Genomic DNA, 12,485 nt, shown 5'->3' on the forward strand with positions numbered 1-12,485 from the left:
GCTGTGGGTTAAGCCTCTGCCTTCGGCTCAGGTCATGATCTCAGGGTCCTGGGATCGAGCCCCGCGTCTGGCTCTCTGCTCAGCGGGGAGCCTGCTTCCTCCTCTCTCTCTGCCTGTCTCTCTGCCTACTTGTGATCTCTGTCAAGTAAATAAATAAAATCTTTAAAAAAAAAAAAAAAGAGTTGGATGCTTAACCAACTACACCACCCTAGCGCCCCTTGAATTTTCTCTTTAATTCTTTAATATGTGTAGATATAGGATCTCAGCAAGATGGTAAACTTCTTGAGAACAGGAACCTCATGTTCAGCTTTTTTGTAACTTCCCCATAGTACATGGCACAGTTGTAGGGACAGCATAAGTACTAGAAGTATCTAGAAGTAGGTACTAGCAGCATCCATGTATCCTAATATCTAGATGTCTATTACATCAGAACTATGGCTTTCAGGAGTAATGGCATGTAAACAATCAGTTTTTCCAAGATATGCTCCTATAGTTTGGTATCCTTGATGCCCCAGGACGCCTATTACATTCAGCTTAAGGATTTAAGAAAAAATCATGCCAGAGAAGATCTGAGCTCTGAGCAAAGCCAGCTGAAGCTTCTTCCTGTAATCCTGAGGCTATATGTTAGGCAGGCCCTTCCCCATGCCTGAATGTTTTTCTTAAAGATTCATTTATTTATTTGAGAAAGAGAGAAGGGGCAGAGGGAGAGAAGCAGACTTCCTGCTGAGCAGGGAGCCTGATGTGGGGCTCGATCTCATAACTCTGAGATCATGACCTGAGCTGAAATCAAGAGTCAGATGCTTAATTAACTGAGCCACCCATGCACCCCTAAATGTCTTTCTTGACTAAAGCCATCAGGCCTTCTTTTCCTTTCTTTTTTTTTTTTTTTTTTTTTTTTTTTTAAAGATTTTCTTTATTTATTTGAGAGAGAGCATGAGAGGGGAGAAGGTCAGAGGGAGAAGCAGACTCCCCATGGAGCTGGGAGCCTGATGCAGAACTTGACCCCAGGACTCCGGAATCATGACCTGAGCTAAAGGCAGTCGCCCAACCAACTGAGCCACCCAGGCGCCCTTGTTTTCCTTCTTTAGTGATTTCCTTCCTGAGTGGCTTCTTCAGGGATGAGATCTATGGACAGCACTTCAGTCTCCGTGTAACCTACATCATTTAAAGTACCATATACCTCTCAATTTGCATGTATTGTCCACAGTTGACTGTTAAAATGGGGGGGGGGCTATTTTATTTACATGCTTATTTATAGGTTTTTCTTGATCTCTATAAACTCTTAGAAAGCCAGAAAGTATCTGTTTAATTGGTTTTGTGCTTTCAGTAGGGGTGTTCTAATAAGACCTTGGTAAGCGTGACCCCAGTGTGACCTTTGTGGCTGATCGGATGAGGGTTCTGTTCCATTCACCTGATTTCTCAGTGAGTCTCTTCGTGCTCTCATCCTATAACCACAGCTTCTTTCTCTTATTCTACTCTTAGTGTAGGGTGATGCGAGACCTCAAAGGAGCACTTGGGAAAGTGAAGGGTCAGTCCCTGGGCTACGCCTTTGCAGAGTTCCAGGAGCACGAGCATGCCCTGACAGCCCTACGCCACATCAACAACAACCCAGAGATCTTCGGGCCTCTGAAGGTGAGCCTCGGCCTGTGGGCGCATCTGTTCCTCTGAGGGCCGTTTGCACAAAACCATCTCTCTCCTTTATGTCCCATGTCCTCTGACTTGCATGTGGTGGCAAAGAGTAGCCAGTTGGTGAAGGGAATAAGCAGTGATTCAGCTGATAAGATTAGAATGAATTGGAATCTAAATTGGATAGACTGCGTGCAGAATGGCCCCTTACCTTTAAGTAGAGTAAGTGAGCAGGAAAGGGGGCAGTGATGGGGGACAGCTCAGCTCCTTGCACTCAGAAACTAAGACATCTAATGAATGATATTCTCTTTCTGACCCAGAGACCAATAGTGGAGTTCTCTTTGGAGGATCGAAGGAAACTTAAAATAAAGGAACTGAGGATTCAGCGCAGCCTGGTACAGAACTGAAATGTTTTTCTGTTTTTGCTTGTTTTCTTAAAATTGTGGTCAAATACACATAACATAAAATTTATTATTTTTAAGTGTAGTTCACTTAAAACAATTTTTGTTCAGGCTATATTTAAACTCCTATTTTGTTTAATTTGTGGTTCTGCATCCTTGAAGTAGGTCTTTACCCCATTAGGTTGTTACCCTCTACTCTTAGTTCCCTAGAACTCTCCAGGCCATCTTCTCTGCTGGCGTTCCTTGTGATAGCTCTGCTGAGGGGAAAGGAAGGAGAGAGGAGAGTCAGGCTAATGTTATTAGCAGTGAACAATACCAGTACAGTGTTTTGTGACATACCTGTCAAAGGTAATGGCCCACATGAAAGTTTACATTGCTGTAGGTTTCAGCTGTCTCTGCCATGATTCTTCTTCTTAGATGTCTCCAGAAATGTGATGCCTGATAGTTTTAGTATTGTTTTTAATCTAGTGTGGTGTAAAGCAAAGAACGGGACCAGGAATACTCATGTTCAGACTCAGGCTGTACCCCTAAGTTCTGTGGCAAGTTAGTACCTCTCTCAGCTTCAGTTTAGTTTATAAAGTAAGATTACCAGTATCTGCCTCACATGACTGATAAGGATTAAATGGTCACAGTGCATGGTCAGCACACAATCAATACTCATTCTCTTACCCTTCTTGCCCTAGGACTTAGAAGGCCAGAATAATCTTGATACCGTAACTGCTATAGCTTTCATGGATAATGTTCCTGGATTCGCTTATATACCAAACATCTGCACTCTTCGTGGTGTGTACCATGGGCCTGGCCAATAGAAGAGCAGTTTCGGGAGTCGATACAGTGGTCCTGGACTTGAAAATATAGGGTCTGGTTCTTGTTTGAGGCAGCTTTGTTGTCCTTACTGCCTTAAGCTGTTGCTTCAGAGTGATTCCGAAACTAGAGGTTTAAAAAATGATTCAGATGGCTTTATTTGTTGCTTATATTTGTGTACATACTACTCTGTGTGAAAGTGCCCCTTTCCCCTGACTCAAGGATACTTCTACCCAGTTTCTGTATTCAGATCAAATGTGCTTCCTCAAGTAGCGTTTTCACCACCTCTCTCAAAGGAGGTAAGACCTCATAACTTGTACTTTCATGAATTTCCTTAAGGTCTTTAGTTTTTTTTAAGGTTTTTAGTTTCACCCTATTTGTATGTGTCTAATCCGCCACCAGGCTGTGAGTCCTCAAAGGTAGACACCCTTTGTAGCCTTACCTTAGAAACTGAGACTGGCACTTTACAGGCATATAGTAGATCTTTGTTGTATCAATGATTACACTAATTTAATGTGGATCTTTTTCTTCTTCCACTACAGTGCAGCTAAATCTGTAACATACTTTATGTCTTCCTTCTTATAGCATCTTTTCCTAGTCTTCATTTCAATTTCAATTATTCCTTCTCTAGCATTCTTCCTTTTTTTTTTTTTTTAAGATACTATTTATTTGACAGAAAGAAAGCAAGGGAGCACAAGTAGGGGGAGTCGCAGAGGGAGAGGGAGAAGCAGGCTCCTCGCTGAGCAAGAAAACAGGCCTCAGGAACTCAGTCCCAGGACTCTGGGACCATAACCGGAGCTGAAGGCAGATACCGCCTGAGCCACCCAGGTGCCCTGTATTCTTCCTTTCTTTATGTAGATTCGAGTTTCTGACCTAGGTCATCTTTCTCTGAAGAAATTCACTTAGCCTTTCTTGCAAGACAGGTCCCTTGGTGACAAATTCCTTTAATTTAGTTTGTCTGAGAAAGTCTTTATTTGTCCTTCATATTTGAAGGTGATTACACTGGATACAGAATTCTAGGTTGGTGACTTCCCCAAAACTTTAAGTATTTCTCTGTTCTCTTCTTTCTTACATGGCTTTTAAGAGAAATTCAGTGTAATGTTATCTTTGTTCCTCTGTAGGTAAGGTATCCTTTCTCTCACCCCCACCCCTTCTTTCCAGATCTTCATTTTGTCTTTGATTTCCTACAGTGTGGTATGATATGCCTGGGTGGAGCGGCTGTGGTATGTCTCCTGTTCGGTGTTTGCCTGAGCTTCTGCATCTGTGGTTTAGTATCTGCCACCAAGTTTGGCAAATTCTCACCCCTTATTACTTCGAATATTTCTTCTGTTCCTTTCTTTCTTCTCCCTCTGGGATTCCCATCACATGTTTAGTAATTGCCCCATGCTACTGGCTTTTCTTTTTGCTTTCTTCCTACTGGCTTTCAAGTCTTGGGCATGGATACACTTTCCCCTGTTCCTGTATATGGAAAGGGAAGTGGTGGTTTTATGTCCCCCAACCTGGTAACCAGCTGTTACCACGTCAGGGCCTGTGAACTTGAATTCACTTCCCTGTAATTTGTACTCTACAGGGGAAGAATTCTCCTTTCACTAAGCTTGTGTAAAGCTCCTTTTCTGCTGAGTGTTTTCAGCAAATAAACCTCATCCGGAAACTAGATGGCAGTCTCTTGTTTTGTGCAGCAAAAAGTGAAATCCAAGCCTGCAGCTGGTGGGCCCCAGCAGGAACAACCAGCACTTGGAAAAGACCAGCAATGGCAACGGAAAGCAGCTCAAAACCACACACAGGAACAAACCAAGACCCCCCTGGAGCAAAAGGGGAGGGTGCATCGGACCTCCTGGACAGGGTTCCAGACCAAGGCTGAAGTGGAGCAGGTGGAGCTGCCTGATGGAAAGAAGAGAAGAAAGGTCCTGGTGCTCCCCTCACACCGAGGCCCCAAAATTAGGTGAGATGCAGAGTGGCGGCATAGCACTGCGGTGGGCTTCTCCCAGGGTTTGGTTTTGCTCTACCCTTTTCCTCTTTGTGGCTTTTGTTTGGATGAAAGGTACATTTAGCACTCTGTCAGCCCCCCATAAAGGGTTAATGTGCAGGCATCTCCACACTGACAGAGCTGTGCTCTGGGAGCAGTTGGAGGCCCGAATAGGAATAGCCGGGGAGGAACTCCCGGGGTGGCTTTTGTGCCATTCTCCTCCTCTTCTGAAGAGCTGCCTCCCATCCAGAGGGCTGTCTCTGTCAGCTGAGGCCCTCTTACTTGAGCTTATCGTGCAGATCCTGTTTGAGGCGACGGATTAGTGCTATCAACAAAAGTCAATCTTTACAAAATACTTGTTAAATAAATGATGGTTTTTGAGAATCCCTTGAGGTTTTAAGCCAAAATAAAAAGTATACACATGTTGAGCCTTAGGATATTATGTTATAGTTTCCCCTTTTAGAATGACTTATCCTGGGCTTAGAAAGAGCCAGTGTAAGAAAAAGCATTTTATCTGGCGGTGGAGACAGCCTCGGAGGAGCGAGTTAGAGGGAGAGCTCAGAGTGACACTTACCTGACCTCTCATTTCAGGCTGCGGGACAAAGGCAAAGTGAAGTCTCTCCCTCCCAAAAAGCCAAAGCCCCAGATGAACCAGCAGAAGCCAGAGAAGCAGACATTACCTCCCAAGCAGGTGAGTTCTATAGGGCACGAGGCTTTGGTACGGCAGGGCTCTGCCATGGCTGGTAGCCACTTTTGTGCTCTGATTAGTTAAGCAAAAAGAAAGGGCTTCTGGATTGCAACACCCTCTTTTAGAAGCTGTTGAGGTATGCAGTTCTAAAAGTGGAGAGAACCTGGGCGCCTGGCTGGCTTAGTCAGAAGAGCATGTGACTCTTGATCTTGAGGTCATGAGTTCGAGACCCATGTTGGATGTAAAAATTATTTAAAAAAATAAATAAATAAACTTAAAAGGAAATGGGGGCACCTGGCTGCTAGAGCATGCAATTCTTGATCTTGGCATTGTAGTTTGAGGCCCATGTTGGGTGTAGAGATTATTTAAAAATAAAAATCTTAGGGGCGCCTGGGTGGCTCAGTCGGTTAAGCATCTAACTTTGATTTCAGTTCAGGTCTTGATCTCAGGGTTGTAAGTTCAAGCCCCACATTGGGCTCCACACTGGGCATGGAGCTTACTTTAAAAAATCTTAAATAAAATAGATAAGAAATAAGTAAATAAATAAGTTATTAAGTAAGTAAATAAATAGATAAAATAAAAGTAGAAAGAACCTGCATATTACTTTCTTTACTTCAACAATTCTCTTATTTTACCTTTTCCTCAAGCATACTGCCCCCCTGCCCAGAGTATATTAAGGCAAACTCAGCTTCACATGTAAATATGCCTTCTATGAAAATGAGGTGTATTGCTCAGAAAAAAACCTCAGAATGCATCTTCAACTGACTGGCCTTAAAAATATGTATATATTATGCCATTATCATATCTAATGAAATTAATAAGAAGCCCTTAATATCCTCTAATATGCAGCCCATATTAAAATGTCCCCAGTTACCTCAAAAATATTCCTTTGTAGTTGGTTAGTACAAATTAAAATCCAGACAGATTCATACATTACATTTGGTTTTATATCTCTTAAACCTTTTTTTTTTCCCTATAAAACTCAGTCTTCCTCATCAGACCCCTTTTTCCCATACTGATAATTTGTTGAAGAAACTGAGTGATTTGCCCTTTAAAGTGTATTACATTTTCGGGTGCCTGGGTGGCTCAGGTCACGATCCTGGACTCCCACATTGGGCTCCCTGCTCCGAGGGGAGTCTTCTTCTCCCTCTGACCCTCCCGCTTCTCATGCTCTCTCTCTGTCACTCTCTCTCTCCCTCAAATAAATAAATAAAATCGTTGAAAAAAAAAAGAATGTATTACATTTTGAGTTTAGCTGCTTGCTGCGTTGTGGGATCATTTAACCTGTTCCTGTGATACCCGGTATTGCCTATAAACTGTAGTTAGATGTACAGGCTCGATTAGATTCAAGTCCAGTTTTCTTTTACTTTTTGTAAAGATTTTATTTATTTTTAAATCATCTCTACACCCAGTGTGGGCCTTGAACTCATAACCCAGAGATCAAGAGTCGCATGCTCTACCAGCTGAGCCAGCCAGGCGCCCCTCGAGTTCAGTTTTCTCGGCAAGTTTTCCACGGGTGGTGCTGGGTGCTTGCGGGTGTATCAGCATCCTAAGGCACGTAACGTCTGGTTGCCCCATTTTTAGTGATGTTCAGGTTCATCAGTAGATGTGTAGGCTTAGAGGTTGTCTGCCTCTCTCCCATTTGTGAAGTTCCCATCAGCCTCTCATCTAATGGTTTTAGCACCCACTGACAATTACTGTCTATATCCATGATTTCAATATGGGGTGCAGAATGGTGATTTTCTAGCATTTTGGTTTTGAGGCTTTTTTTTCCCTCCCAGTTCTTTTGCATTGTTTTGGTAGAATTCTAGAGAAAATAATCTTCCCTGGTCAACTATATGGTTACCATGATATAACCATTTGTATAGGAAAGGCAGGATAAATGCTTGATTTCATTTCTCTTTATCAGTTTTCAGAGTAATGAGCTGGTGCCCTACTACCTGCCTTTGGTGACCAGTAAGATCTTTCTCATCTTAGAGATGCCCGAGTTTCTGTACACTTGATGTGTTGCCATCAAATGCAGCTATTATTTCTGTCCCATTTGGGCCAGCAGAAGGCCCTTCAGTTGGGTCCTGAGTCCTTCCGATATGACCCTGTCTTTGGTGGTGTCCTTGCTTTCTGGTAGAACCGATGTCCCAGCTCATCTCACATATTTCTTCCCTGGTCCTGGCATTAGCCATTTTTCCAAGCAGCCCTAGTTCCTTTTAGTAGAAAGTTGTGGTTTTACATTCTTGAACATTTGAGGTAAAGATTTCTTTTCCCCTTCCCTAGTTCCTTCTAAGTTTCAAGGGTAAAAGAAGCATTAGCTTCTCCTACTCAAGGAATCTGTGCCTCTGGGAAGTCTGACCCACTCCGTACTGTCTTATAGAGCTCCGTCTCTGAAATCGCATAAGCAGGATTCTCGTTGAGGGAAAGGGCCAGCAAGAAGGTGCAAACTCTGGGCTGATTCATGTGAGAAGATTCTCACAGGAGCGGTTGAGAGTGAGAGCTCTGTAGCTCCTGCACAGTGTTTTAGTGGGACCTTCTCTTAGGTGTTCCCGGTCTGGTTTCTTGCCAACGGATGGTTCATTTGGGTTTTTCTAAGGGTCACTCTCTGAATGTCCACCTCTTGTGGCTGACAGGATTTCTTATTTTCTTTCTTGGTTGGCATAAAGGCAAGGTGACATTCAGTGCTTGAAATTGATGATCTTGTTTTTCCTTACCTTTCATTTATAGGCCCTTAGGAAAAAAGCTAAGGGAAATAAGACCGAAATCCGCTTCAACCAGCTGGTCGAACAATACAAGCAGAAATTACTGGGACCTTCTAAAGGAGGACCTCTTGCAAAGAGGAGCAAATGGTTTGACAGTTGATGGTGGCAGCGGACTGGATAAGAAGCTGGATTCTTGGTCAAGCTCCCAGGTCACCACCCCCTAATGTTTTTCTCCAAGGGAAGGACACCCGCCCCTTCCTCCCCAGGGCACTGCCACTTTGTTGGGAGGCCGCTTGGGCTGTGCACATTTGAACTTTGGGCCCCTCCTCAGTGCGTGATTAGTGAACCACAAAGAGAAATCTCAGAAAAACATCGATGCTTTTTGTGTATTTCCAAGTTACTGTGTGAATTGTGTCTGTAATTATTACCCATTCAGTCCTTTGTTTCTCAAATGAAAACAGTGGGAAAGAGGATTCTTGAGGGCTGAATTTTTAAGATATGTATTTTGTTAAGTGTTTCCTTTAAATGAGGTATTTTTTGGCTTTTTGAATAACAAACTTATTTCTCATTTCTAATAGATGTGAATCCTTTATTATTTATGAACATTGACATTCCTGACTCTAGTTCAGTTACATAGTTCTACATAATGCAGGAATTAAGTAAGAATGGAGAAAAATGATTTCCAACCTAATCTCAGAGAATGGGAGAGACTGGGAAAGTCATTGAGGGCAGTGGGTCCAGGCAGAGAGCAACCCCTAATAATTGCTAGCCAGATAAGTGGGTTATTATGAGCAGTTGTCTAGAAATTGGTTTGCAGTGGCCCACTGTCAGTAGCCTCGCTGGTGATGACCCACATTTTCCCTCCTCAGGACTTAGCAGAGGTAGGAGTTGGTAGAGGAAGCAGTGAGCATGAGGCCTAGGCTCTAGGTTGTCCTGCCTTTACCTAATGGGTGGCCTTGAATCAGACGCAGACTCTCTCAGCCTTGGTTTTCTCATCTGTAGAGTAAGCAGTTGAACTAAAGGTTTTCTCTGATCCATTTTGGCTATACTCTTTTTCTAATTCATTCTAATTCATACTCTTTTTTTTAATCCTTTCTTTTTTTATCCTCAGAGAGGATAGAGATGACTCATTACTTCCCCAAATTTTGGAGGTATTACAAAAGCTGGGAGGGATGGTGAGTAAATATTAGAGAGTCTAGATCCAAAAAACATCATGATAGCCTGAAGGGATGGGCTGAATCTGATAAAATGAAAACCACTGGGAGCAAACATAAATTCCTTCACTTGGGTTCAAAAGCCCTGCAGGCACAAGTTCTAACTGGAGAGTTTGAGTTGAATGAATTCACATTCTGAAGCAACAGTATGGCTGCCACACATGTAATGGCATCATTAGCAGTAGAAATGGGACATCTCCAGTGAGTGAGCTGCTGGTATTCTGGGTTGGCCATACTATACCTATGAGACAAATGTAATGACCAAGTTGGTGAAGGAAGTCAGAAAGAGAGATGGAACCACAATTGGTCATGAGTTGGTTGTTGTTGAAGCTGGTCATAGGTAAATGGAGATGTATTATACCGTTCTCTCTGCTTTTGTGGACATTTGAAATTTTCCATAATAAAAAGTTAGACTTTAGAAAGTCAAATGAGTAACTGAAAGAAACCAGTCTGACTTGCCTGAGAAGGGAATTTTTGGAGTGTTATTAGCTGTTGGTAGAGCACAGAAGGATATGTGGAGGCAAATGAGTAAAAGTCACAAGGAATTGGGTTTTGGAAGAACTTCAGTGTCGTCATCAGAGGGGCATTAGTCCCATCTCTGGAACAGACCAAGTATAGTAAGTCCGGGATAGTGCCAGTGGGTTCCAGTGCCCGATGACTGGGCTAGAGGAGACCATAAGGATTGGTCAGCTGAGTACTGTTTGACCCCAGGATGACCTGAAGATGGGCTTTATGTCTCTACCCTAGTCCCTGAGGCCCCTTTCTAAGGCAGACGTCCTCATTCTCTCTGCGGTGTTCTGCAGCTACTTGGTCCTCATGAAGTCTGCCCCAGGCTGAGATGGTGTAGCTCCTGCATCAGGCAGTGCCCTTGGTTCTCTAGCCCCTGCCCCCTCTCCTGCTTGTCTCTATCTGTCTCCCTCTATTTCATTTTTGGCTTCCCAGCCCTTCCTTCAGTTCCTTTGACTCTACCACTTCAGAACCTTTGTGTTTGTTCCCTTCGCCTGGAGAAGTTTTCCCTCAGATCTTTTGCTTATCACTCAGCTCTCCACTGAGCTGTCACTCCTCCTAGAGCTCTTTCCTGGCCAAAGCAGAGCTCTTCTTCCCCTCCTCTCTATCCTGCCCCCATCACTGAGTCCTGTTACTGTGCTTATTTTCTAACGAGCGCTCAGTCTCTCTGAGAGTGTGTGTTTGTTCCCCCAGTTAGAATGTATGCTTTGTGAGAGGAACTTGATTTCTCATTGGTCCTGGAGGCACAGCACCTAGAGTTGAACCTGGCACATAGTAGATAAGGAGTAAATATTTTTTGAATGAAAAAAAAATGGGCAAAGGAAGAAACAATACCCAGTAGGTCAGAGAAAGAATTGGAAATATAGTCCAAAGTTCTTGACTCTGTAGTCCAAGCTGGTGCTATAATAAATGGTGCTTACTTGAGAACTGTTGCAACCCTAGGGCTATAGCTGTCGCAGTATCTTGGGAGGACCAATGAATGCTCAAAAATGCCCTAAATTGGTTAAAAATGGATAAAGGAGAGACCCTGAAAAGCCTTCCTTGGGCAAGAACCAAAGGACAGGGGCTGTATCTCCAGAGTTCTCTTGAGACAGTGTGACTTAGGAAGTTTGAAACATTCTTTTAGTAGCTTGGCCACACACCTGTCCTAGGAAGGTCTGTACACTGTGGAGGGAGCAAGATACATTATCAAGGTGTACACAGACTGACTCTTTACCACCTGCCTGTCAGCTAGTCTGTTTTCTCTTGGCCAGCTCTGCTCACCAGATACTTTTTTGGGGGGGTTTACAAATATCTATAAATTAACATTCATATGTCTTAACATTTAGAATAGATAAAAATTGGTGTTCATTCAGATAGCTTTGCCATATTCTCTTAGATCCCGATGCTGCTTCTGATTGCGTTAGCAATCTAGCACAGTTAGTGCTCAGTGCTTTTAAAAAGTGATATGCAGGTCAGTCATCCACTTTCTCAACAACCAGATTCCTTATATGGTATTGTCCTTCGGGACACCTTACAGGGGGGTTATCTGGGTAGCTCCATTTACCTTTTCCTTGGGAGTATTAATGTATGAGAGTTGTGCTCGCTTCTTCACTTCAGAGCCTAAAGTTTCATGAAATGGAATTTTCTGAATTGAACATGAAGATAGAGGTACAGACTGCTTAGTTAAAAAAACAACAATACCATTTCGTTAACATCCAAGACCAAATGCCTTCAGTCAGATAGTTAGGTTTCAGGAGCGTCTTCCTGCTTGGTGATGGTACCCTGGCTCAGAAATCTTTCTTTTAGGGCGCTGGGTGGCTCAGTGGTTAAAGCCTCTGCCTTCGGCTCAGGTCATGATCCCAGGGTCCTGGGATCGAGCCTCACATCGGGCTCTCTGCTCAGCAGGGAGCCTGCCTCCTCCTCCTCTCTCTTTCTGCCTGCCTCTCTGGCTACTTGTGATCTGTCAAATAAATAAAAATCTTAAAAAAAAAAAAAAAGAAATCTTTCTTTTAAATATAGAGTCTTAAGATTGTGTGCTACTTCTTTGCTTTTTTTTGGGGGGGGGTCACTTGACCGTTTTGAGGACTCTGATCTAGGAGGTACAGTCCCTTCCTTTGCAGGTTAGCCTGCAACAGCATTATGCTTCACCTGTCTTGAAGTGAGATCTATAAACTTCTGAAACTGAGTTAGGACATGTGAAATCATTCTTTGTTAAGTTTTTCATTTTAATTGTGTAGCTAACATACAGTGTTCTATTCGTTTCAGGTGTACAGTATAGCAATTCAGTAATTATATGCATCACTGGAACTAATCATGACAAGCACACTCCTTAATCCCCATCACCTCTTTCCCCCATCCCCCCACCTCCCCTCTGGTAACCATCAGGTTGTTCTCTATAGTTAAGAGTCTGTTTCTTGGTTTGTCTCTCTTTTTTCCTTTGCTCATTTGCTTTGTTTCTTAAATTTACATACGAGTGAAATCATAAGCTATTTGTCTTTCTCTGACTGACTTATTTCACTTAGCATGACACTCTCTAGATCCATCCATGTCATTGCAAATGGCAAGATTTCATTCTTTCTTATGGCTGAAAATGAACTCATTTTTCAA

General features: G+C 43.0%; 1 protein-coding gene across 2 annotated transcripts in view; it reads left to right on the top strand.

The window, feature by feature from the left end:
- The window catches only part of LOC111152028 (RNA binding motif protein 28), a 30,793-nt gene extending 22,043 nt beyond the window's left edge, over positions 1 to 8,750 (top strand). For both annotated transcript variants that reach the window (XM_022510300.1, XM_022510301.1), the window contains 5 exons: positions 1,483 to 1,632; positions 1,947 to 2,021; positions 4,511 to 4,773; positions 5,389 to 5,488; positions 8,201 to 8,750. In XM_022510300.1, coding sequence (XP_022366008.1) covers positions 1,483 to 1,632; positions 1,947 to 2,021; positions 4,511 to 4,773; positions 5,389 to 5,488; positions 8,201 to 8,335 — 723 coding nt within the window. In that variant the 3' untranslated portion in view covers positions 8,336 to 8,750. The remainder of the gene's footprint in view (positions 1 to 1,482; positions 1,633 to 1,946; positions 2,022 to 4,510; positions 4,774 to 5,388; positions 5,489 to 8,200) is intronic.
- The last annotated feature ends 3,735 nt before the right edge of the window (positions 8,751 to 12,485 follow it).

This window comes from Enhydra lutris, unplaced genomic scaffold (genome assembly GCF_002288905.1).
Source record: "Enhydra lutris kenyoni isolate GAN:26980312 unplaced genomic scaffold, ASM228890v2 scaffoldscaffold27, whole genome shotgun sequence".
NCBI lineage: Eukaryota > Metazoa > Chordata > Mammalia > Carnivora > Mustelidae > Enhydra > Enhydra lutris.